Here is a 27,387-nt window from a genome sequence, read left to right as displayed (position 1 = left end):
TTCAAATTTTTCTCGCTCAATATAAAAAAAATCAAAAATTTACCCAAAATCAAAAATATACACTCACACAGTCCACAACAAGACAAGATACCGGAGAATAACAAGCAACACACCCATATAAAAGCCAAAAAAGGAATCTAAGATAGGCCAAAGGAAAGGCGAGAAAGACCAGGCTACGTACTAGGTAGATATATTTATAATCTGGAGAATTCCAAACTATTGGAATATTGTAGCCCAGAGAATATCGATCCTCTCGAGAAAAATTCGGCGACCTCAATTTCCAATTCTAAAGCCAACTTAATTGAATCGAAGAGCCTGCAAAGAACAGAGATCTCTGGAGCAACTATCAAGCACCTAAATCTCAAGCAGTTTCAACAGTTTTCGAGAGTAAGCAGTGCACTTGCGTCCCATTGAAAGTGTAAGTATCCTTTTCTGCCAGGATATTTAAACACGTCCTCGAAATGTGTCCTCGCTTTTATTCCGTGTAATGACATTAAATGCCCCACAAAATCGGCCAATAAGAACTTAATATGCGTATATAGCATATTATTTCTATACTATTCCTATTTAAGATATCTTCTTTTAAATAATCCATATTCTTCTAAGATCAATTAAAAACCAAAAACTTAGCTAGCACTTGGCCACAGTTCCTGTGTCTGTCTTTCATTCATATATCCGATGATAAATTCGCAAGTTTTCTTTATGCCCAACTCCATTGCAACATTGTACAAAGTACAGCGAATGCTCCCCAAGTGCGATTATAAATTGTTCAGAATGTAAGCGGCATCGATTGAAGAGGCTCCTCTGTAGTTGAACGCCGAGGTTGCGTGTTTGGCGTCTATTTTAAATGTCGACAGCGCAAGATGCGCGTGGCATGAATGAAGCGTCTGTCCCGCCTTTCAGACTAACACCACACACACACAACCATCCCTTTTTGTTGGCCCCCTGCTCTTCATCTTCCTCTTCTCTTCCTCATTCTAATCTGGCTCGTCTACTTCTAAATTTAATACATTCGCAAGTGAGGCGAAATTCATGGAAGATGCGAATAAAATCCGATCAATTTTAAAGTTCAACAGCCGCTGAAAAAGAGAGAGTGAAACAGAGTGGGATATATGTACATATATCCAAAGAAATGGGGATTGCAGCGATAGAGATAGCAATAGGTCGGTGGGGCCAGAATTAGAAGCAGACTGACAAAGAAATAGGGGCCAGTTTGGTCAAATTCCTCAGCGTTTCGCAATTGAGAGGGTGGTTCGTATCTTTCGGATGCCAAGTTGTAAAAGGCGGAATGGTTCGTAGCTTAAGGATATCCTTATCCAAAGCTCGTTTTTACACCGCTTAAATTAAATGCTCATTTTAATCGCGAGTTAACCCTTAATGCTTTTATAAATTCTAGTGCTTCGGATTGAATAGATTTCATTCCTTAGAAAGCTGCCCCCATTATTAAAAAAAAGGGTGCTTGCTCACTTCAGTCTTATGTAAGGGCTACATGCATCTTACTTTTGGGGATGTTAGTCCTTCACTAGCAGCGTAAGTTGCAAAGTTGGAGTATTCTCAGATAGCCATCAATCTGCACTCGCGCTCAGTATCCGTCGATCGTCTATCTCGTTCTATTTGAGGCAACTGTACCTCGTCAGCGCGCTCCTGTGACGCGGGTTGTCCTTGAGGCAGCTCTCTAAGAAAGCTTAGGTAGGCAGACAGGCGGCTTTCGCAGCTGTTGCCTGCTCCTCGCTGCCTGGCTGCCGCTCATCCGTCTGCTCCTTCCTTGGGCACTCCTTATCTAGTCCTTAAAGGTGTCCTGTAGCCAAACGAGCTCCTCGAACCCCATCCCCCTTCGCCGGCATTCCTCATTCGATTGTTTTATGTTCTGTTCGTCGGTGGCAGTCGACTGTGTGCGGCAGAGTCAGGATATTGCCGCATAAATAGTGGTTTAATGTGAAAAGATTTAAATCTATTATGGTATAGTACTTACTCATATCGTTTGCCATTGATTAAAGTTTTCTTTTCATTTTCAATAGTAATTTTCGATATCGAAGCTATCCACTATGATTAAGAATGATGGTTACCATTAACTTGGGTTAACTTTTCATATAAGTTCTTATCTAAGCGTCACTACTAGTGCTATCCCATGGAACGGAAGCCGCAAGGAAATGAAATCACTTTCCCAAGAATCCTGCACACGGACCCTTTTTTGCATGCATCCTTCCGGTTCGTGTGCATCTCAATCACATTTGACTGCGTTCGCCATTGCAGTCGGTAGAATTGTAATCAACCACTGAGCCACTGAACCACCGAGCACCACCCAAAACCCCAAACACCCACCCAGAGGCCAAGTGGACGGACTCAAACGGACGCATTCACATAGCTCTCGACGATTTTATTCGCAGGACTAACGTTCTTCTCCCCCTCTCTCTCTCTCTCTCTCTCTCTCTCTCTCTCTTGCACTCATTTAGCATGCATGTGTGGGAAGAAGGGGGCCGGCGATGGGTTGTGGGAAAGTGGGTGGTTAGGCCTTCTGGCGTTGCATACTTTCGAGGGGTTGCTGTGCTGCACTTTGCTGCGCGCGCGCCATTTTCCATTCGTTCAGCGTAAAATGGAGCAGCAAAAAGTGCAACTGCAACAGGCGTTCGCCATTTGCCGCCGGTTGCAAAGAAGGGTTATGCGGGGGGGAGGAGGGTCTAGAGGTGGAGGTCAAGCCCGCCCACCACGGGGGTTATAACCTTTGGCAGGATGATGTTGCAACCGCAGGAGTCGCCACCCCTCGAAAGAGCTAGCCAGCTTGTTTATGGCCGATGTTGCTGCTGCTGGCGGCGGTGGTGGTTGTTGTGGTTGAGTTGTGTCGATACCCTTGCCGCCGTTGCACTTTTGTTGCAAATTGCTGGCAAAGGACACAAAAGCTTTACAAGCCTCGCCACCTCTAATTGGCTTGTCGCGGCCGAAGGAAAAAAGGAATGGAAGGGAAAGGAAAAAGGAGGAGGATGCCGCCAGGAAGTGTTGTTCAGTGCTCGGAAAGGATTCAATCGGATTGAAGTGGCTGCCGAGGGGAAGAACTAATTTAAACCATGTACCAACCCAAGCAGCCTACCCACCGCACCCTTGCATCCTTGCATCCTTGACCACCCTTGCATCCCTCTGGCGCGAGATGAGGCCTATTAAACGTCAATTAATGTCACCTTCAACAACTGCAATTGCCGCCGCTGCATCCTGCATCCTTTTGCTCCTTTAACCCTGGACCCTTTCCACCTACCCGACCTCTACCCTCCCGATTCCGATTGCGATTCTGCTTTTCTGTTTTGATTGCGACGCGTGCAGGAACCTTTAAGATGGCAGGGGTGGCTGGTGGGGAAGGGGTTTGCTGGCTGGCGTTCAACTAAAGAAGGTCAGAGTGTAGTGTTGCATGCAACAAGTGAGCTGACAGAACCAGACGTCGTCGACCAACCCGCCCATTTGAACTGCATCTATAAAGGCGGTGCGGAACGAGATTTAAGCTGGCTGCATGCAGCATTTTAAAGGCATTTCAACACTTTACGTGTGATGATTATATAACAAGGATATTAAGTGGAGTCAGCCACTAATGTTGGGTGGTATATTAAGTGCCTTAATAGCCTTATAGATGGAAGATTTTATATACGTATATGTAAAGAAGGTTATATGTAATTAATATGATAAGTCAAGGGGTTTTCTCATTGAAATATACCATATGTAGATAATATATTATATTGTATAATGTATTGCATATATGAAATGTATGTGATGAGTCTGACTTATCAAGGTAGTAGATATTATTGCTATATTTCTTTTCAGCTCAGAAAACAGATTAAGTTTTAGTTAGTTCAGAATATGTAATGTGTAAGGTTACTGAATGGATTTGAAACAAATTGTAAGCCAATTGTTTTACAGATTGAAACAGTGATAAATGGAACACCTTTTTAACTTAAATGTGGTTTGGGATGAAAGTTGAGAACGTGACTGTTTAGAAGGTTCTTGGCTACAAAGTTTTGCCGCTTGGTCTAAACTTTTCACCGCTAATCGCAGCTTTGGACTTGAACTTGTGGATCAAGGACATTGTACTAGCCTTGCCCCTAAGCCATCTCCCGCTCCCCTCAACTAGGATTCAATGTGAAACTCGCTTTTAGTGTCCTTCCACATCTAACACAATCCCCCCATTCCCCTATCCTAACCACCTCTTTCCCCCACCCCCCCGTCCCCTTTGGTTAACGCTCGCATTTCGTTTTTCAATTTTTCGGCTGCTTTTTGCGTTGCTTTTTTTTCTTAGAAAAGAAAAGGAAAAAAGCAGCAGCAGCAACAAGAACGCCGGTATACAGAGCAGCTATTGTGTGCTCGCAGTTCACTTCCTTTTGCCGCTTCCTTCTTCCTTTTCGGTTTTCAGTTTCCAGAGCTTAAGCGCCGTCGTCATCGCCACACTCACACACACACGCGCACACACACGCACACTTGGACACCTCGTAAGTTTATACGTGTGTGTGTGTGTGTGTGTATTCATGTGTGCCTCCTTTTTTGGCAACGCCAGCGGCGCAGTCCGCGTAGACGTCGACGCCGGCAGCGGTTTAAAAAAGAGCGAGCGAGAGCAATACGTTGTGCATCTCTCTCGCACGCGCTCCTTTAAGTTCAGTTACTTTTGGGCGGTGGAGCGTGGTAGGAAGGGGAGGCAGGGGGGAATGGAGCGAGGGCAACACACGCGCGTCTTTTCTGAGCCGCTTTTTCGAGTGAGTTTTTCTTCGAGAGCAGAGTGTGCCGACAGGAATTCCTCATACAGTCCAACTTCCATAGCTGGAACATCCAGAATCCAGAATCCAGGATCCAGGCAAAGCATCATTCACTCGAATATTCCTATAGAAAATCTAGACTACTTTCGCAAGTATTATCTTCTTTTCTTAAAAGAAACTTCAGCGAAATCCTACATTTATGCAGATTATTTGATATTATTAATTTTCAAGCAAATACTAGAACCTGTTTTAATGTTCTCACGACAAACAAATCCTTAGAACAAACAATATCAAGAGCTTGTTTTCGAAATCTCTTAAAGAGCCTTTAAGGTATAGACTCCGCGAATTCCTGTTTGGTCCTGTTTTTCTAAATTTAAATGTCAAAATCCTGTGATCTAATAATACCACAAGGCTTTTAACCGTTATTAGAGTTCTGTCTCTAAAATATAATAATTCCAATTCAACGAAGTTTCAAAGGAAGATGTTACTATTAAAATCTTTAAAGTATCTGAGCTAAAGTACCTTTGTGTAAACAATCCCTATTTACATTTGGCATTCAACACAGACTTGCATCTTGCTTAATTAATGTTTCAGTAGATCCTAACTTTTCTAGAACTGAATAATATTTTATTGTACTTACATACAATTTCACAAGTGCAAACTATTTGTATGATAAATCGAACTAGTAACTAATATTTTAAATAATAATGTAAAATAGGCATGTAGGGTCCTTACAAGTACATACGTAACTAAAGAATTAACTGCTTTATTATCGTAACCGTGAAAAAATTCTATCAAGGGTTAATGCATAGATACTATAACTGATCTATAATATCTTAGGATCTGCGAATGGCGGAGCTTTTCTGATAACCCAAGTGAACTAAACCACCATTTTAGATGTCATCTGGCTCATTGTTAGCTTTAATTACCGCTTTTATCAATTTCCGAAGAGCGATGGCAGCAAGAAGAAGACATTGGAGCCACTCAACACGCCACCTCGCTCGCACTCGCACTCACTCGCTCACCTACTCACTTACCCACAGTCACTCGACTCAGAAAACACTCGCCGAAAATTTTCGGCAATCCGTAACGCACACACACATACAGTGCACGCGGTTTCTTGGTGTTTTGCCTTTGCCTTTTGCTTTTGCTTCTCCTCTCCATTGCCATGCCATTGTGTGTGCGTGTGTGCTTGTGTGTGTGAGTTTCGCATTGGTGTGTGCGTGTGTTTTGTATCTGTGTTTAGGAATTTCGGCAGCGGAGAAAAAATGTAATTTTCGAGTAAAACAGCGTCCGTGCGCTCGGTCGGCAGTTTAGTGTCTGAAAACGCTCCTAACTGTAAGCAACGTAGCGTCGCGACTCGCGGGCTGCCCCAAATAATCAAAAGAGAAAAAGAATTAAAATCAAATAAAAAGCAGCCAGAAAGAAATTGTACAAAGCCAACAAATAATGAAAAACAAGAGAAAAAATAGCCAAACGAAAAGCCCAAAAAAATTAAACCAGAAGAGAAGAAGCAGCAGTAGCAGCTAAAGCAAAACCAAAACCAGCAGCCTTGAATCAATTTTTTCTCTGTGCTACACTTTACTTTAATATTTTGTGACCGCCGTACCATTTTTTTTTTGCCATTTCACGTTTTGCGCGCCACGGATACTTGGATACACGGGTATTATCCGTCGGAAAACGGAAACGAAACGAAGCAACAAACGAGTCCGCCGTATAAACTATCATCATCTCCACTGAGAAAAAAAAACCCCTCCCTCCCCTTACAACCCAAAAAAGGAAAATAGAAAAGAAAACTAGAAGAGAAAGAAGAAGAATGAAGAAAAAGGAATGGGATGGTGGGATGGGGGTTCTATGTGTATTTTTTGTTGCTGCTGCTGCTACTTTTTTCGTGGCATATTTTTTGACTTTGACTTTAATTCTTTTGCCTTTGCTTTTTCCCTCTGCCCCTCCGCGCTCTTCTCGCTGTCTGAGTGTGTGTTTGTGTGTGAGTGCGTGTCTGTGCGTGTGTTGGCAACAACAAGCAAGATTGTCTCTTTTTTTCTTATTTTTCTTGATAACATTTTCAATTTTCCGAACGAACAAAACAAAGTGTTTTCCCGCATTTCAAGCCAAACAAGCGCAAAATTACACCAACAACAAGAGAAATTTTTGTTTTTTTTTTTTAAGGCACTCTGACATCATCTGCAAAGCTCCACAAAGACAACAACAATTGTTAAACTTCAACAGCAGAAAAGAACAACACAGTCGACAGCAAACAATGAAAAGTAAGCCAACAGACAGCAAGAAAGAAAGCAAACGACAGTCAGAAAATTTCCGAAATAGTTAATTTTCTTTCGCCTATGTACTTATTCATCACCAAAAAAAAAAAAAACGAAATGAAATTAAACAAATCCAAAACCAAAAAAATGCCAACAGCAACACTCGCGCACACACACAGACACGAGAGCCAAGATCAAAGTCAACATGACGAAAAAAGCTCGCTCTTTTTTCTTTTTTTTTTGGTTGGCCGCTCTCTCCCGCATAAATCTCTTCTACTTACTTCTAATGCCCCGCACCCGCGCCCGCGCAGTCTTTCTCTTTCACATTTAATAACACACTCTCTCTCCCGCTGATGACGAAAGCAAATAGCCGAAAAAGAAAGCTGTCGCGTTATGCCGGCCGGCGATCGCAACAGCTGTTAATGTTAGCCCTTATGTGGGCGTGCTTAAACCCTTAGCGACTCTCTCACTCGAAAATGACCCCACAGAACTAATTGCATTTTCCCCATCTCTTTCACAGATAACTCTTTTTTTTGGCCCAATTGACACCAAAAACAAACAAAAACCACATACCACTAATGTAACAATTTTTTTGAAGCCCACCAAAAAGGACGACTAAAGCAAAAAAATTAAATCGCAACGCACAACCAAGTTTCGAGCAAAAAAAAAACAAAAAGTTTAAATTCAAATCGTAAAAGACAGTTGCGAAGACCAGTGAAAAAGTTTAAAATAAGAAATGCAAACGCGACTTTAAACCCAAAACCTCTGACAAACGCTTCTTTCACACCGGTTCAGCAAAGGTCAGCGAAAGTTTCAACTCGGCAAAAATAAAATAAAAATACCAAAAATATTAAAAAAGATACAAAAAACCGAATTACAAATCGAAAAATCCGTCAAGGATATGAGTAAATCAAGTAATTGAGCGCGCTACATTTAAAAAGTTATCATTCCACACGTTACATCCGAAACGAACAAGAGTTAAAGGCAGGAGTTAAACGAAGACAAGCTTAAAAATACAAATATATTGAAATATTTCAAAAGCTCCGATTCGCCGCGACCCAATCAAATTCTAAAGTGTTCGACCAGCGATTTTTGCACAACTTCGGTTTCAGTCAGGCATACAGGGATATATAGTTACATATATCTAAAGTGCATATATATCCGATCGATCGACTCACCAACGTCTAAGGTAAACCAACAAGAAACAACACACGCACACCAAAAACCAAAAAGCAAAGAAGAGCTACTGAAAATGGCATCCGAACTGGATCAATTCGCCGACCTGGAACTCTCAAAGGAGGATCGTGAACAGATCTTCGATCCGCCACTGGATCGACAGCAGTTGGAAGGTGCTGGCACCTCAAGGTATGTACCCCAATGCCATTATACTATCATTCCTGTTTAGAACAGATCGAATAACAGATCGCACAAGGCCTTTATCTATCCAAACTCCAACACCCCTCCCCCCCCCCCCCCCCCCAGAAAACCTTTTGAAAACATTCTCCCCCCCATCACCCCAAAAAACATGTATTCCTCCATCTTTCATTGATCTTGTTGTAGCTTTTTGTAGTTTGTTGTATGATGCTTTTTTAGCTTTTTAGTGCGGGTTTCGAGCCACAACCCACCCACCATTCATACATGATGTACCACCCTAGCAACCACTTAGAAATCCGATACTCTTACCCCCGCATCAAATCGAATCAAATAAATCCAGACCAGTTTAGATCAGTTAGTTGGGTAGCTACTATTTATCCAAGTTGGGCGAAAATGGCGCCCAATGGTCTTTATATACGCCTTGGCCGCGATTCGATGCGCCCCTCCAAGGCTTTGGGCATCTCAAAAAAAAAAAAAAAAAAAAAAGTGGAAGGACTTAAGAATATTTGAGGCTCTCAGGAGTAATGGGAAACCCGGAAGGAAAATAAATGAGCTACGATCCTCGGGCGGGGTAACTGAATCTAAATCTGAATTTGAATCTGAATCTGAATCTGAGATACTGCGATCTGTGATCTGTGATCTGCAATCTGCCCAGCACACAGGCAATCCACAATTGCACAAATTATCACGCCAAATAACATGAAGTTTGCCCCTCATGCGATGGCCCTCCTACTTTTTCGCCACCCTAACACCCCCCTTTTGGACATACAACGCTGCTAAATAGCAGCTAATTTCCTGTGATAAATTGGGCATATCACCGGGCGACAGGATGCAAAAAAAAAAGAAGGGAATGAAAAACTATGAAACTATGCGGAAGCAAAAGAAAAAAAATGGCTCTCAGGGAGGACCTTAGGATGCTGAGGATCCTCCGACCCTCGTCAAGTTCCCCCCTCGAGCCAAGCTCAAGTGGTGTAAGTAAACACTGAGCGGCATGGAACAAGCTGGGGTAGGCGAAACCATCATCATTGTCACATAAAAAAGCCCCGGAAAGCGCAGTAGCCACTACCTGTCTCGCCCCTCACTGTTCAACCCAGCCTCTATGTTCCCCCGATCCTACGATCCTAGGATCCTCCCAACCTTCGATCCTCTGATCCTTAGGATTGCCCGGCCAACCCCCGATCTGACAGAATTGATATACTTGCCGCACGCTGCTCGAACAGAAGCAGAAAAAAACAGCAAAAGGAAGGGTTAGGAGGAACTCACTTAGCATCCTTCTGGGCAGGATCGCTCCTTCCAGGCGAAGGAGGAGGAGGAGCAAGAGAAGGAGGTGCAACAAGATCAATGAAGGACAGATCGAAGTTCGACCTAGCTTAGGGGGCCAAAAGATAATGTTTCTGTTGCACCTCCTAAACAGATTATATTTTTTTCTTCGTTGTGCTGATAATAAAAGGGAATCTTAGAGAACAGTAGCAACTACAAGCCCAAAAAGGATTATAATGGGGTACAAGGGACTAGGAACTTTGAAAGCTACAGCGTTTCAAAGTTATAACCTTTTCCATAGAAATGGCTGCTTGAATCCATGATCAGTCTTATGTTTAAATGTTTAGACTTTAGATATACAGTTGCATATATGATTTATTTACAATTGATCTTCAAACGTACTAGGATTGACTTTCTTCAGTGACTAATGTAATGGTATAATCGATATGAGATTTGTTACAATGAATAGTAGCATTTTAGATTCTATGATGACTATCTATTCTATCTGACGTACCTGTAGTAAACGTTGTGAGAAGAAATCACCTTAGGATGATGCATTTTTCTGATCTACGCTACCGGTTCGCCCACAAACCTAAGATGGCTCTTAATATGCGGATTGCGATGCTTCAGCGGCACAGCTTGTTGCGTGTTAAGCCGCTTGTTGCAACAACTGCTAAGCCGGTAGGCAAAAAAAGGGAAATAAATGAAATGAAATGAAATGAAAGGAAGGGAAAGGAAAGGAAAGGAAAGGAAGAAATCCAAATAATTTCCTGCAGGAATGCAAAGTAAACAAAACAGCAGCAGCAGTAGAGTGGTGGCAAATATACGAAATAATATGAATCTCCGGGGCCAAAAAGAATCTCACAAAACAGCAGCAGCATCAAAGGCAACGAAAGACAACGAAATCTTTTTCTGTAGCAATTGGTTTAATCCGCCAAAGGAAACATGCCGCTGCCACAGGAGGTATATCTTTCGCCAGCTTTGATTTGCTTTTTCGTTGCTTTTGCTTTGCTTTGGCACTGCCTTTGGCTCTAATTTGGACGCGGACTTGGTCGTGGTCGTGGTCTTTGGCTTGGGATTTTGCTTAGAAACGAAGGGTTGACCCAGAACGCCAGCGATCGAGAGATGAGATCTCATCTCTGGAATCTGTTGGTTGGTTCGTTGTTTGTGTGTTGGTGATCTCATGATCAGGTTTCTCAGGAGAGTTGGCGGTTGGAAATATGATTTTGGCTGAGTTTAGGGGCTTTCCTGCCCGCTTCATTGTTTTTTTTTTTCTTTCTTATATATCTATATATGTGTATATTTATATATATATATATATTTATATGATTTTGCCCCTCGTGTTTGTTCATTTTCTAGTAGCGAAACGCAAAACACGTTTCTCATATTTCCAACTCGCTCTCTTTTTGCTGCGAGTGCGGGCTCAAACATTTATAACTATACAAGAGGCTTCCCTGCTTCTAATGTTTGTTCACTTGCGGATGAGGAGGGCCGGGATGGGGAGGCTGCTTGCCAATTTGTCCTTTGCCACTTTGCTGTCTTTTTTTTTGGCTGTCTCAGCTTCTAATCGCAACCCTTTGCTGTTCAACATCGCCATCTGTATCTGTAGCTGCGTATCTGTATCTGCGCCTCTGCCACTTAGCCGTAGTGTAGGGAGCTTCTCTGGAAGCTGGCAGCAAATTTGATTCCCATCGATTATCAACTCGCTGGGAGTCCTTCGTGCTCTGCGATCCTGCTGATCCTGCTGCTGCTCGCCTTTTTTGATTGACAGTCAAATTAGTAGAGCTCCGTGGGCACAGGAGGCCGCCCGTGTGTTTGTGCCATTCCATTCAGTTTGGGGGTAGCATTGGATGCGTTCTAGCCAAGCTTAGAGCAACAGCTGCTCCTTCTCAAAGAATCGAGGCCTGACCTTGGTTTATCGCTCTCCATTCATTCCGATCGCCCCCGCCTTTGTCGCCAGTCCACAAAGCCAGACAAAATCGAGCCAAAAACCCGATTCACATGAGACCACGCTCGTGTGCTCATATATAGAGATGATCATGCACTGAACCAAACCAAGATAGCCGTCCATAACCAATCTCTATTAAAGTTAAAAGAACCATGGTTAGATCTTTCAATATTTCGTGGAAAACTAATCTAGTTACATACATTTTTCCAAAATTGACAGATATCCAGCTTTCCTTTTTCCAGTTTTGCATAATACTCATGTATATTTCAAAAAGGATGTTCCCATTAAAATGCAATATGTATGAATTAAAGTCACGCATTGTTGTCCTCAGTGTACCTACGTTGTATAGAATCAAATGAATGAAATCAAGTACTATGGGATTTGCGGGGGAGGCGGGTACACTTACCTACATACCTACATTTGTCCAAAAACAACAAAATCTGCTGTGGCCCATATTGGGTTTGTTGGGTTAGTTGAAAAGTTGTGCGAAGGGGGGAGGATGGGAAAGGCGTGGCCCGCCAAATTTCCGCTGCTGCGAATTACGAATTGCGAACTGCGAACTGCGAATTGCGAACTGCGATTGCTGGAAGTTGAAGTTGTTGCACAGCGGAAGAGCAGAAGGACACCGACTTTGGCAAATCGCTTCGGACAGCAAACAGGATGCACATATTTTTTGTTGAACTCCTACGCCAGGTAGGAGGACAGGTAGTCCAGAATTTGTGGTTCTGTGTGTACGTGCGAGTTCAGGTACAAAACAAGAACAGTCTTGGCCTGCCCTAATTTCAAGGTGATGCTGTAACCGGGTTAAGTATTTAAGAGACCTTCAATGACAACTTCTTGATTCCATTTGGAAGGGCTTCACTTCAAATCGATATTGTGATTTGTATAAACATTAAAACATTAAAAAGACCCTGCATTCGAAGCATCCTTTAAATGAAAATAGTAGGATGTGCTAAACTTGACACTTTGCCACTTTTTTATTAAAAATAAAATAGTTCTTCCTCCTTTGCATATCCAGCAGCATTTCACGCTATTGTTAATCGAAAATCGATTATGTATGTTATGTCTAATATCGAATTATCCTCCTTCCCCCATCTTCCTCAGTCCGTCTCGTTCTTACTCTCTTGCGGCAAATTCTTGCTGTTCTTTTCGTCTTCTTGTTCTTCTTATTTTCTACCACATTTTTGTGTGCTCCTTTTTGTGTTCGTGTTCATTAGAAATTTCCAAGAATTCGAACGACAACGCACACATGCGCAGCAACGCTGCTGACTAAAAAAGAGAATAGCGAGGTATGGCAAATCAGAAGAGTCGTGTTACTGCTGGCTTAGTTTTCCAACCAAAATCAAGAAAAAACGAAAACGAAAAATAAGAAGGAGCCACAAACACGCGTTCCTCTTACGTTTGGTACATGGCGAGAGAGAGAGTGGCAACATTGGAGCGACAGAAATGGCGCGAAAACTTCTCACTCTTACGTTTTATTGCACCCGTATTGAACTTGAAAAATGGTATTGGTAGAGCCCCGATAGGTAACAAAAGTTTTTATATTTTTATAATATTTTAGAGAGGAAGCAAATAGTTATCATAAATATCCTCTTTTTTCAAAATACATAATCAATAGACAAATCAACGAAAACTACATACTTTAAACGCACCAATAATAACTTAGAACTATATGTATATTTATACATACCATGTAGGTTTGCCGACTTTATGTGCTTTGCGATCCTATAGTGCTATTGTCCTGGGATATTGCCATCGACCTGCGGGTACCGCACTAGGGGATAGCAACTGTTGTTCCGGTACACGTGGCAGGCGGCGGGGGTGGAGACGGACGAGGACACATTTCCAGGACTTTCTTCCTCCGTTAGGACCAGGACCAGGACTTTCTTTTCGTTTTGGCACCAGCTGCCAGTTGCGATCGGCCGGCAGGGCAGCAAGAATAAGAAACCAACCCTTTTCGTGTCTTCCCGCTGATCTTCGAGATCCCCGTGATCGTGGCGTGTTCTTCGACACGCAGGTAGGACCTCGAAATTAGCTGATAGGGTCCTGTTCCCGATCTCGATCCCGATCCGATCCTGTCCTCTTCCTGTCTAGCCCATTGTTTGTTTTATTTGTGCGCCACCGTTCGTGAAGAAAGCATTTCACCGATGGCTTAAGGGTTGCGAATACCCCCATTACCTTTTCTTTCCCTTTATTTCCATTTGATTCGATTCGTTTCAATTCGATTCGCGTTCAAGTCGACAGCTGCTTAAAAAGCTTTGCTCGGTTTCTTTGGCGAGACGCAAAGCTTGGCGAAAGCTTTCGCGATCTTCATATGCGTGCGATATTATTAATTATGTATAAAATAATAGTAATATAAAATTGGTTCAAAGTTTTTTGCCTAAAAAGTTTTGGTACTTTTAAGTGCTACCCCGTTTTACCAACATTTTTCTGCACTGGTATATACATACATATGTATAATTTCCAAACAATTTTTTTAGTGCAACATTTTTTAATTGAAAAGCCTCTTACACCCATGAATTACATTGCAGAAGTTAATTTTTGATTGTTAAAATATTTCTTATATTTCTCCAAATGGGGCAACATGCAATTGACCTAGGGGTTTGCGCACTATCAGCGATTCGCTTCACTTTTCTCTCCTCTTAATTTTGTATTAACTTTAAGCTGGTTGTTGCCCGCCTGTTTACAACTGTTTTTACCGTTACTTTCGCTTGATTCCGCCACTTTTGCGGTCAACACATGTCAAAATACATTTTTCAAAAAAAGATTTTTACTGCAGAGAGAGATTGCGGCAGAGAGGAAACGCTACACTTGAACTAAAAATTAGAACTAGTATTTGATATTGACCCGATCTTTAATATAAAAGTTATTAAATTGTAGTCTAACCGTTTGGAGCATTCTCATATAAAAAAACCATATCTAGCCAAAAATAAATATTTTTTGCATATGTCAATGAACATGCCTTCTTCACTTAATTTAGATTCAATTATAGCTAATTACAAGATAAGCACTATGTTGTCTCATATTTTCTTTAAGAAAAAATGTGAACATTTCCTCTAATATTTTTCTAACAAGATCACTTGACTTTGAAAAACTGTTAGACATCGTATTCAAACATACTCCCTCCGAATCGCTTCTATCTGGCAACGCCATTTAACGTAACCACCTAACGTGGTCATTTCTCCTTCTCCTACTGCTGCCGTCTTCTTTTCGCGAACAACAACACCGCACACATGGGCGAAAACCCGAAGTTGGAACTCGGCTACTGACTCTCGCCTCTCTCACTCTCGTTAAAATTCTTATTTGTCCACATTCACATTTTCGCACTGCCGTTCGCTGGGTGAGCTCAGTATTTAAATACTCTCTGCATTTGGCGGTCATCTTATTCGGAAATACGCGCGGCGTAGTTGCACAAAAAAAACAGGAACAACAGCGACGGAAAAGAGCAACAACTAAAGCAATAACTACAACAACACACGGCTAATTTCACAAATCAAAAACTGAAACGGCAAAAATTATAAAATATTATAAGTGCGCGTGAGTGTTTGTGAGTGTGCGTTGTTTCAGTTATAATTTTTTTTTATTTTCTCCTGCTCACCTTGTTCTTTTGTGCTAATAAAATTCAAAAAGTATTGAAAAGTTGCAAAAAAATAGCGCCTTGCGTTTCGCTGCGCTTTTTTTGTTGCTCATACGCATTTGGCATTTAAAGACCAACAGCAACAACTACAGTGAGTGTGAAGAAGAAACGAAAATAGGTGTCTCAATTTTTTTCCTCGCCTTGCCGTTTTTTCTGTTTCGTACTTTTTTCGTGCAGTTCCTTTTTTTTTTTTTTTTTGTCATAAAACGGTTTATTATACGCACACACTGTTGAATTTCGCGAAACGAGAAAAACGAAAATCTTGGGCCGGCTTTTCTTCTCCTATCATTCCTTCTCCTTCGCCCTGGAAAACGTGCATGTGCTTGAGTGTGAGTGTGCGCGAGAGTCAACAATAAAAATCAATTTAGATAAACTGACCTACTTCCCACTAAACTCGCTAAACGCAACAGTTGGCAACCCTGCTATGCTTGCCGCTAATTAGCCAAACACGTTTTTTCCAGTAAAAAAAAAAAAAGAAACATAACGGTTCACCGATATGTATCGATAGTCTGTCCGCGAGATCGATTGCGCTGCATTCTATCTATGTGAGTGAGTCATTTGAAAAGGAGGCGGAAAAGAGAAAAATGTAAAACACCAAAAAAAAAAAAAAAAAAAAAAAAGAGAACACGCCGCGCATTCATATAATATTAAAAAAAAAGAAACGAGGAGAAGGAAAAAGAAGAACGGAAAGAATAAACCAAAATCATATCAGCAACAGCAGCAGCTTTTTTTTTTGCCCCTACTTCCACACAGTTTTTTGTGTGTGACTAACAAGTGAGCGCGTGGATCGGGAAAGTGAGACGGAAGATGGTGGGAGGCGTAGCAGGAGGAGTAGGAGGAGAGTGAGAGTGAGAGGGGGCACCAATCTCCCCTCCGCCGCATTCGGTGCGTGTGTGTACGTGTTATATTTGTCATAAACGTGCTCCTCCATCTCTTCCTCTTTTTTTTTGGCTTAGTTTTATTTTGCGAATTGTGCGAATAGACAAAATCGAAAAAGTTCATACATAGGAAGGCAAAAACAAAAAACAATTAGAAAAAGCCAATGCCAAATTGTGGGAACGGTTAAAAAAACAGCGGGAGGTGGGAAAATCGCAAAACTAATTAAACAGAGAGAATAGTTCGCCTTTTTAGAGATAAGTTTTGCTTTTGCACTGCAAATACAAAAAACAACGACAGTAAGAAAGAAACTCAACAGTCGGTCAGCGCAAAAAATCAAACACAAAATGCACAGCAACAATAATAGCAGCAGACTCAACAACAACATAAACAACAATTATTATCAACAAAAACAATCGCTTATACGCTATTTGGATCGGTGAGTTTAACAGCGTGCAAACCATTCCATACCAAAAAAATATAATAAAATCCCCACATTTCCATGGTAAACACTAAATACTTTAAGCGGCTCAAATACCACACTTTTGAACCACTGTGCGCACATGTGTACTTCAATTTCAATCATGCCCAGCAAAAGGTGCGAATCCATCAAAGTCATATGTTGCGTATCTAGATCACATTTATAAGACTCCCAAACACGAACCCCCCCCTCCCCCAACCCCATTTTCGGCACACACAATCTGCAGATCTGGATTTATCTGGCACACACATAAGATTTATTGATCATCACTCTTTCTTCATTAAGTTAAACTGGAAGAAAGTTGTCTGCATTTCGTCGTTCAACCGTAATTTACACAAACATTTTGATTATTGAGGTGTATGTAGTAAATTTGTATATTTCCAAGTTTTTTTTTTTTTTTTTTTTTTTTTTTTTTTTTTTTTTTTTTTTTTTTTTTTTTTGCAGATGGTTTCAGCTATGAAAGCTCAACTGTAAGTCTCTCGCGATTGATAAGATATGGCCTAATTTATTTATTTTGGTGTTTAAATGACAAAGTGGGAAGTGCAACTTAACTTTGTTAACTTTATTTTCATGTCCAATTCTTTTGAAAAAATATGCTGATAGGCTGGTTTTCTTTTTCTTCAATTTCAAATGGGTATGTAACATAATACGACTTCATTTTCGCTTTGTTTGTTTATTTCCTCTTATTGGCTGGCTACAATGTATATGTCTGTGCCACGCCCACCTTCTCATTCGGCGCTCGACCAACCAGCCTCCGCGCCCCTTCATCTTGTTTATTTGTTGACCACCCTTTGTCGTTTTGTTTATGTTTGCATATGATGATGGTAATCGTCAAAGCACAAATAAACCAACAAACAACGAAATAAATGGCACTTGTACCCATGCAGTAGGAAGTGGAGCAAATTTGTCATGGATACGAATGTTTTATTATACAATTACGGCTAAAGTAATAGCACAAAAATGTCGAAATACGTGATTTCTAAAGTTTTTATTGTTAATGAGTCACGAAAGCGCTCTGAAAGTCATAAAAAAAATACATATGCTATGAGTTTGATTTAAATAATCTTCAATCTGAACTTAAACATTTTGAGTGTAAATGTCGTTCATACTGTGGTGCAGTTTTTAATAGGGGATGCTAATTTTGTGACCGAATCTGTATTCCCATGTGCTGCATTGTGTTAAATCGCCATGCCAAACTGATGGTGACAGATTCGCGTTGTTTGCCTCGGGAGGCGTTCTGTTTGTCAAGTGATGGGCTTCACTGTGGGTGTTGCATTTGCCACTTGGTGGAGAAGCGTTGGACAAGGGGTAGATGTTGGGGGGTGGTCCCCACACCACTGTTCACCAATTTAGGTCAAACCAGCCAGCAACAATGCAATCGTTGTGCTTTTCGCTGCCATATTCGTTGCACCACTTGCGTTTGCCTCCCCTCTTTCACTTCATTTCCTATTTGTTCCCTCCTTTGACGGAAATACCACTCACACTAAAAACTATATGATATTTGGAGCATGTTTATATGGTAGCTTAAGTCTGACTACATTTTAAGCATATCAAATAAATTGTCTATATATTTATATGCTATTGAAATGACTAATATCCGTTTTGAAGCGATGTGTGTAATATTCCCCAATTCATCATATTAATATATGTATGTTTTTCTTTCTGTGCAGCTGTAAGCTGAAAACAAGTTTTTCTTTTCCATATGTTGACAAAACGAACTCCTTTGGCACTTTATTTTTTCCTATTTTCACCATGGGCGTTGCAAGAAAATGATGAGGGGGAAATGCATAGATAAGCTTGGCAAATGAAAATGCAAGAAAACTAACCTTAGTCTATGCGATTGCAAATGTGTGTGTTTGTTTTTCCCGCTGCAGCAACTTGTGGAATGTGTCATGAAAATAGAACAACTACTCACATAAATGTATATGCTACAAAACGTACATCACACTCCCATGTATACATACATACATACATTTGTGTGTGGCACATGCGTCATTCAGTGCAATGTAAATACCAAGCATTCATTTATTCATGAGACAAAAATAAAGTTGCAATCAAAAAGAACGGAACAAAATCAGCCAGCAGATTTCCGATTTTTTCATTCATAAAAATTATACAAAAAAAGAATGAAAGAAAAACAAAGAGAATGGGATGAAGGCAACCACACAACGCATTACACACACACACACATGTCCACGCAATGCAATGTGTGTATTGATAAAGCAGCATCTGTGGGTGATTGCCAGAGTGTGTGTGTTAGTGGGAGTGCACAGTGCACCGCCTTTTTATACGAGAGAGATAAAAGCTAAAAGAAGAAAAGAAAACACACCAAAAATAAATACGAGAGGGCGCCGCATGGCGTCACAACCATACATACAAAGTATATTGATTGGATTTGGCGGTGTATATATCTGTTGTGTGTATGTGCCACAGTCGTGCTCAAAGAAATAGTGACAACTAAAGCCTTATCGGTTGCTTATGATTGCATTAAACAATAGGTTCATATAACATTTTTAGATAAACCTTCGAACTTTTTATCGAACAAAAAAAAGTATATAGATCTAAATATAAATTAATTTTATATTTAGTATTAATTAATTTTCCATAAAAGTGCTAGCGATATTTGCAAAATACCTATATTTCCGCACGCAACTGTTTCGCATTAAGGTCGCTCAGTGATAACAAAACTACAAAAAAACGGCAAGAAAACCTTACCAGGTGTGCGCGTGTGTTTGTGTGATTGCGCCAGAGGTCATTTGCTTAGAATCGGTCACATGTCAGGTAAAAGAAACAACATTCACACATGCACATGTGTGCACACCTGGTTATATGAAAACAACCACGGCACAAAACAAAAATGTATAATTGTTGCACAGACTTGTGGCTAATGAGTGTGAGTGGGACAGAGGTAGGGCGCCGTGGTGAAGAGTGATAAGCGGGAGCGGGAGAAAACGATGCGCTCTCCTCTCTTATTGGATGCAGCCGGTGTACTGACGCAGAAAAAACAACAACAACATAACGCAACGTCAACGAACTGCAACTTGTCATTTGCATTGAAAAGAGCAACAAAAATAACAACAAGCCACACAGGCAGATGTTGTGACGCATGCTCAGCAATTACAGTTAGCCGACACAGTTTGACAGCCACTGGATGGAAGGAATGGGAATATCGAAGTGCAATATTTTCAGTTCAGTAATATGAAAACGAAGAAGAAGACGACGAGAAGAAATAGCAAACGGTGGCAAAATGTTGTACACGTTTCGCATGCGCTTCCTGGAAAAGCGCAACAGCCCCGAGTCGAGAAATCGCCTGAGAAATGTGTGGCAAAAACGAATAAAAACAAAAATGAAAAAACCGGTCAAAGCTAAGCGGGAGTGCAGTGCGGAGAAAATAGCAAACAACAGCCGCAGCAACAACAAAAACTGGAGGGCGGCCTGTTGTGAATGGCAAACGGGATTGGAATGCTGGAATGTCGGAATGCGAATGCATCTTTCACCTACGCTCTCTCGCGTGCTCGCTCTTCACTCTGCTCAAGTCGTAATTTACAATTACTGGGAGCAGATGATCGCTATGTTAATTTATATACCGCCAAACTAAAGAACAAGCAACTTATAGGCAACAAACTTACATTTTTTTTCTATTGATTTTTGGGCGTCCTCATTTTGTTTGTCACACTATTTTTTTGAACACAGCTGTACATAGTTTGACATTCTTGCATGCGGTTTGACAGCTAATTAGGGATAATTCATGAAAAGGGAGTTAAAACCACGAGCAAAGTGTGTGAGAATCGAAAAAATGTAAACTGTTAATTAAGAAAAGTGCCAGACTCACTAAAGCAAACGATTTTACGCAGGGGGAAGAACGAGAAACGAAATGAGCCAGCTCCACGCGTTTTCTCTTCTTTTTTTCATTTGTTCTCGTCTCGTCTTGTTGTGCCTCTCCTCGTTTCTATCCCGTCTTATTCTCCTTTTCCCATTTGTGGACTTTCTTGCCCCGTTGTTGTTGTTTCTGTGTGTGTGTGTTTTTTTTTTTTTTGTTATCTTGTTGGCGACGGGAGAGAAATCACTTCCAAGAAAAATAAACACGATATTAAATGTGCAACATTCCAGGCGTCGTTGGCGTTTGCCCTCGCCGTCGTCTGCCTCTTTCGTTCTTATTTTTATTTTGCTCTTCTTTTTTTGTACTCTTTGGAGATCAAGAACAACAACGGGAGACAATGTTATAATCTAAAATCGAAGTCGAAAATTTTCAATATTTATGTTACGTACAGTCCTAGTCTTTAAACAACAACAAATTTAAATTGATAATTGTAATAATATTTGAAACCCTCTTCTTTCTTTGCTTTTGCTCTTTCCCATTATTATTACAATTACAACACCGCATATCGATGCAATTTTTTTAAGGGAAACTATTGAATTTTCTGGGGGTAGGAGTATCATATTGACAGATGAAATGAATGGTATTTCTCTTAATTTTATGCACTCCATCACAATTATGAGCCTTGTGCCCTGTTTCGGATTTGAATGTAACATTATTGCACAGCTCACATACACTCGCTAAAACGCATTATATACTTTGGTTTTGCATCTGTTGGCCTAACTTCCAATCCCAAATACCCACTGCCATCCCAATGATATTCATACATATGTAAATCCGAACCCAAATAATTTGTAATCTCGCTCGCTAAAAAAAAAACTCCTTAAATGCTAGTTCGCTGCTTGATCTCGCTCTGTCTTTTCGTACATCTTTATCTGTATTCTCTCAGTGCTGCCAGAATACGGGTGAAGTATCTAAAAATTATAAAGAAATATTATTCAAGCTATACAAACTGTCTTCATAGTTCTAGACGGGGTTTTGTTCAGCGAGAGTTTTGAACTGATATTAGAGATTTTTCGAACCATTTTCGCTTCAATTCTGGCACCACTTGTTTGGCATCACTCGACATCACTCTCTTTAACCGACTGCTTTCTACTACTACTACTGCTACTACTACTACTACTGCTACTACTACTACTACTGCCACCACAACAACTACTTACAACTTTTCTTTATTCGCGCATATATTTTCTTATCAAATTCATTTTCCCATTTTCCTTCCAACTCTCACCCACTTGCGTCCCCTCTCTTGTTTTTGGACTTCTACTATCATCACTACCACTGCCACTGCCACTTACTTCTACTTACTACAACTACTACTATTTTTGTTTCTTTTGTGTTTGTTTGTTTTTCTTGTTCTTGTGTGTTTTTACGCTATTTTCTTCACAGTGTTACGACATCAAAAATCTTAATAAGCGGCATACCGATGCAAACACGTTTCGAAGACATCGAACCGCTACTGAAGCCCTATGGCATCGTCAAACAGTGTGAGGCTATTTCTAGTAAGGATCAAAATACTCAAACAGTACATATAACATTCGAAAATCCTGAGCAGGCGCAAAGGTATATACTCAAAACTACTCATCTAAAACTACTACTATTCACCTAAATTCAATCTCTTTTAAGGGGATTTGCAGATCTCTCATGAAAAACCATTGATTTCTATGAGGTTTTCCATGGGAGTCTTGTGTTGTTGGGCTTAGATATAGATATACACAGGTAGTTGCATTGGGCGGGGATGCGAAGATTTGGGGGCTTTATTTATTTATTTGGATCTGTGCAGGATGGATGCGTTGTGTGTGGCTTACCTACCTATGTACCTACCTACCTATATTCCCATATTTAGTGTTTCTTTCATCATCTAAATTGGCCATGGTTATTCCAAATTTTGATCAAGATTTTGCCAAAAACCATTATTATGTGAAATGATGTTTGCAGTCGGTTCTCAAATTAAATTAATTGTGAAGCAACATGATACACTCGGATAAATTCATGTAAATACAATTTCATTCCATTTCCATGAATGTCTTTTAATTGGATCGCTAGCAGCCAAGTGTTTAAAGGTGCAGATATGCATATTTCTGTAAACTGAATTTTAACCGAATTGCTGCATGCCTTCACCAACATGTGTACTTGATTGGAGTGTGAGACATGGCAAATCTAGATAGGATATTAGCTGAAATTTTCCATAGAACTGTCGTTGCAGCTGAATTGGTGGCAAAAACACATGACTAATCAATAATTCTCCCAACCATTCCTTCGCCCACACAGAGCTGCTGTTGGTCTGAACGGTGTCGAGTTCGAGGGCAGCAAGCTGCATGCCGAGCAGCTGGACAAGAACCAGCGGCGTAGCCAGCGTAACCAGCGCAATCCGTATCCGGGTATGCCCGGTCCCGGACGCCAGGCGGACTTTCCGCTGCGCATTCTTGTGCAGAGCGAAATGGTGGGTGCCATTATTGGTCGACAGGGCAGCACCATCAGGACGATCACACAACAGAGCCGTGCTCGCGTCGACGTCCATCGCAAGGAGAATGTTGGATCGCTGGAGAAATCGATTACGATCTATGGCAATCCGGAGAACTGCACCAACGCCTGCAAGCGTATTCTGGAAGTGATGCAGCAGGAGGCCATCTCCACGAACAAGGGGTAAGTTGCTGTAGCTGTAGTAAACGATATCATCAAATATTTAAATAACTAATAGTGAACTCTCACCGGAATGCAGTGAAATTTGCCTCAAAATACTCGCCCACAACAATCTGATTGGACGAATCATTGGCAAGTCGGGCAATACCATTAAACGGATCATGCAGGACACCGATACGAAGATCACTGTCAGCTCTATCAACGACATCAACAGCTTCAACTTGGAGCGAATCATCACGGTCAAGGGATTGATTGAGAACATGTCGCGTGCTGAGAATCAAATTAGCACCAAGCTGCGCCAGAGCTACGAGAACGATCTGCAGGCGATGGCGCCGCAGAGCCTCATGTTCCCCGGTCTCCATCCGATGGCAATGATGTCGACACCGGGCAACGGCATGGTCTTTAATACGAGCATGCCGTTCCCCTCGTGTCAAAGCTTTGCCATGTCCAAGACCCCGGCTAGTGTGGTGCCACCGGTCTTCCCCAATGACCTGCAGGAGACCACCTATCTCTACATACCCAACAACGCTGTCGGCGCCATTATCGGCACCAAGGGCTCGCATATCCGAAGCATAATGCGCTTCTCGAACGCATCCCTTAAAATAGCCCCTCTAGACGCCGACAAGCCGCTGGACCAACAAACGGAGCGCAAGGTGACGATTGTTGGCACACCGGAGGGTCAGTGGAAGGCGCAGTACATGATCTTCGAGAAGATGCGCGAAGAAGGCTTCATGTGTGGCACGGACGATGTGCGCCTGACGGTTGAGTTGCTTGTGGCCAGCTCTCAGGTAAATTTTTGCATTTTCAATGAGATAGCTCCTTCTTCCGTTTAATATTATTTCAAAATAGTTTCACTTACATGGTTATTTAGTTTACAACGGATGGTTAAAGAGATCTTTGAACCATCAGAATGTCTTGATCAATGCTTACTTTTCTAATTGTCAATCTAGGTGGGCCGTATCATTGGCAAGGGTGGCCAAAATGTGCGGGAATTGCAGCGCGTGACGGGCAGTGTGATCAAGTTGCCCGAACATGCCCTTGCTCCGCCATCCGGCGGAGATGAGGAGACTCCAGTGCACATCATCGGACTATTTTATAGTGTACAGGTAAGTGTCCAAATGGGTGCGACTTACATGTTCCCACAAGCAAGCTAACGCCACGATTACACGCTCATTACAGTCTGCCCAGCGACGCATCCGAGCCATGATGCTTTCGACAAATCCGCCCCCAATAACCAAAAAACAGAAAGCTGCCAAAGAACAATTGCAACAACAGCAACAGAGCCTAGCCGGAGCCGCGTCCAGCGGTTCCCAGCAGCAACAGCCACAGTCGCCATCTCAACAACAGGCACTGCCGCCGCAATTGCATCATCAGCCTGTGTCGTCGGCGTCGTCATCGTCGACGCCGCCTGCACACCATCAGCAGCAGGCGTCGACGGCAGCGACCTCACACCAGCTCCAGCAGCAGCCATCGCCGCCGCCACCTGGCAATGCAACTGCGGCCGCAGCTCAGCAGCAACAGCAGCAGCTGGCGAGCTCACAACAGTAAGGAGGAATCACCGTTAAAGGAGAGCCGGCGCCGCAGCAGCAGCAGCAAAAGCAGCAGCAACATCATCAGCAGCAGCAGCAGCAACGAAAGCGCCAACAATAGCCAAGGCAGGGTTTTCTACTGTTAATACTACCTCCATAGCACACCCATAAGTTTCAATACCCAATACCCCAAGACCCAAAAGCACCCAGCACAATTTAACAATTTACAACCCTATAACAACAAGCTAACCGTAGGCGCCACCTTTGTGCTGGCACAGGCGACGGCAAAAGTAAGCAAGCAACCTGGAGCAGTAACATAAGCAAAATTGTACGCATATAGAACTGTAGGGGGACCACCACATCATAAAGTGAGCTGCGTGAAGAAGCTCTACTAGTTCATAGCAGTGTATTTCGACTTTAACAAGATCAACATAAAAACAGCAGTCACACAGAAAGAATAACCATAACAACATTCTTCATTTGCATACTAAGAAATAAAGAGAAAACGTTAATAGAAAGCAGCGCTATCGTTCATAGAAACCACTAAAAACAAAACCCCGCCCCAAAATCAAAACATTGTGTTGTTGTTCTGCTAGTTGTTAACTTTTGCGTCAGCTGAGAATTCGGTACCGCCCAAACTGTTGCGAACGTTTTCAAGGCAGTATCAGTAAAACCTTAAATATTCATAATTTGTACAAGTAAACCATATATTCAACAACAACACAAAGAGTCAAAGTAACTAAAGAGAAAACCCCTAAAACTAACACTAAATTTGATTGCAAGAAGGGGAAATAATGGATAATGAAGGACAGTTTAGTAGTGTATGCGTTATATTTTTTTTAAATATATTTAACTATAAAACGTTTATTTTTAATTATTTTTTTTTAACAAAGATTTAGTAAGCTTACATTTAAGTGGAATGAATAGAAGAGTAGTGAGCAAAGCGCAAGAGAATGAGATTGAGAATCAAGGACAACCATTTCGTTGATCCCAAAACTACCGAGAAATGTACACAAACGAAAATTATAACCAAGAAATATAAAAAAAAAAAATTAAAAACAAGAACAATACAAACATGGAAAACAACAAAAGCGTCAAAAAACACAAAAACATACCTATTTTGAGCCCACATCCACACACACACAACATCAAAGGTGAAGAAGAAGCTCTCATCTTTGGGCCATGATAATGTGTATAACAGTTGATAAAGTTATGTGTACAATGTGCAACAGTTGATGCAACTGTTGGCGCCCCGCTAGCGTTATACATAGTATAACAGACCTCAACCGAAAACCCAAACCACCAAAAAGAAACAACTATCTATGTATACAATATCGTTAAGAGCTATACTGATGGATCAGTGTGTATATTGGGACTATATATTGATAGGAAGGGATGTGGATGGAACAAGAAACGCCAGCGAGAGAGCAATGTTTACTGTACTGTACAGTTGTAAAATAGTTTTTTGCGATGCCTGAAACGTTGTTTGTATAAATGAATGGATACGAAAACCAGTCCCTTATTATGCGATGGAAGGAGTTACATGAAGAATTGTTGAATTATACTTAGTGCAGAAGAAGCCGAAGGAAAAGAAAGCAAATGACGGAGAGGATAGGAACGCTACAGCAAATGCAAAGAGCGAGAGATAGTGTTAAAGGAACTATTGTAATGTGTTTGCCTTGAAATGAAAACAAAACTAACTAGAAATGAAATGACGGTGCTGAAATGTTAATTTTTTTTTAATCGATCGTTAACGTTAAGTGTTACGTTATAACGTTTGAGCGTGTATGAGAGACAAGCTGTTATACATGGATGGGACACTGCACTACATACTACATGCAAGAACATAAACCAGCCAATCCGAACCCAAATCAAAGTCTTAACTCATAGCCACAACCAAGCAATCAAAACCGAAGGATGCATTTCGTAGAGATCGTAATCGTAGCGTAAACAGACAATATATAACCATTCCCGTAACCGTATTGACCAAACCCCATAGTTAGAGACCGCAACCCAAGTAACTGAATCGGAGCAACAACAATCAAACTACAATTTACACCAGCCAAAACAAGCAACAATAGCAATAGCCCAATTTTGTGTTGTTTTGAGATAGCTATTATCTAATTTTTAACTATACAGGTTTTTTTGTAACGTAAATATTAAACTAATTGATATTCCATAGAGTTAGCATTACGAAATAGTTAGACGGACAGTCAACCAAATCAAATCAAATCAAAGCCCTAAATCCCTAACGATCCAACCCTTTTGTTTGTATAACACTTGCTTCGGAGGCAGACAGTTCTAAAAAAGAAAAACACACACACACCAAATGAAGAAATTAAGGCAAATTCAACATTTCGGCAAAAAGAAAATCTAAAACACACAACATTTCGGTCAAACAAGTAACAACAAAACGAAAACCTTTTGAGCGTCACATTATTTTGGAACAAATGACATTGACAAAATTTATGGACAAAAACTCAAAGCCAACAAGAAGCGTATACAAGCTTTAGGACAGCCCAATTTTATGAAATATCACATTTTCTTTGTTCTTTTTTAAGAAGAAACAAAAGAAAACAAACAGAAGCAGAAAAGATGAAGAAATTTGAAGAAGATTGAAAAAGTAATTAAAATACCTCAATGTAAGTGCATTATCTTCTACAAAAAAAAAAAAAAAAAAAAAAAAAAAACGATAAATAAATAAAAAAAAATGAAAACAAACTTACGGAGCGTAAAAATGGATACAAATGCTAAAACATCCTAATGAGTAAAAA

General features: G+C 41.1%; 1 protein-coding gene and 1 long non-coding RNA gene across 11 annotated transcripts; one reads left to right on the top strand and one right to left on the bottom strand.

The window, feature by feature from the left end:
- Positions 1-27,387, top strand: LOC6617589 (insulin-like growth factor 2 mRNA-binding protein 1). 10 transcript variants are annotated; one of them, XM_032726603.1, is made up of 7 exons: positions 1-418; positions 7,509-8,353; positions 21,831-22,004; positions 22,713-23,087; positions 23,143-23,872; positions 24,035-24,190; positions 24,264-27,387. In XM_032726603.1, the coding sequence occupies exons 2-7, from the start codon at positions 8,241-8,243 to the stop codon at positions 24,630-24,632; spliced, it is 1,917 nt and encodes a 638-aa protein (XP_032582494.1). In that variant the 5' UTR covers positions 1-418; positions 7,509-8,240; the 3' UTR covers positions 24,633-27,387. The 10 variants fall into 10 exon arrangements, with proteins under 10 accessions (XP_032582494.1, XP_032582495.1, XP_032582500.1 ...); XM_032726604.1 differs by lacking the exon at positions 1-418 and adding an exon at positions 6,243-6,994; XM_032726607.1 differs by lacking the exons at positions 1-418; positions 7,509-8,353 and adding exons at positions 14,909-15,107; positions 16,326-16,522.
- LOC116802331 lies at positions 11,253-12,031 on the bottom strand. Its single transcript, XR_004362693.1, has 3 exons — positions 11,977-12,031; positions 11,771-11,906; positions 11,253-11,702 (listed from the first exon to the last, which is right to left on the bottom strand). It is a non-coding gene; the product is annotated as an uncharacterized LOC116802331 (long non-coding RNA).

Source organism: Drosophila sechellia, chromosome X, assembly GCF_004382195.2.
Source record: "Drosophila sechellia strain sech25 chromosome X, ASM438219v1, whole genome shotgun sequence".
Lineage (NCBI taxonomy): Eukaryota > Metazoa > Arthropoda > Insecta > Diptera > Drosophilidae > Drosophila > Drosophila sechellia.
This window is presented reverse-complemented; position numbering and strand designations above follow the sequence as displayed.

Excerpts from the sequence above, each read along its gene's own strand:
- LOC6617589 (XM_032726603.1), top strand. The coding sequence starts at position 8,241 with ATGGCATCCGAACTGGATCAATTCGCCGACCTGGAACTCTCAAAGGAG. Across the intron at positions 8,354-21,830 it reads GAAGGTGCTGGCACCTCAAG|TGTTACGACATCAAAAATCT; the intron begins GTATGTACCCCA and ends TTTTCTTCACAG. Across the intron at positions 22,005-22,712 it reads AATCCTGAGCAGGCGCAAAG|AGCTGCTGTTGGTCTGAACG; the intron begins GTATATACTCAA and ends TCGCCCACACAG.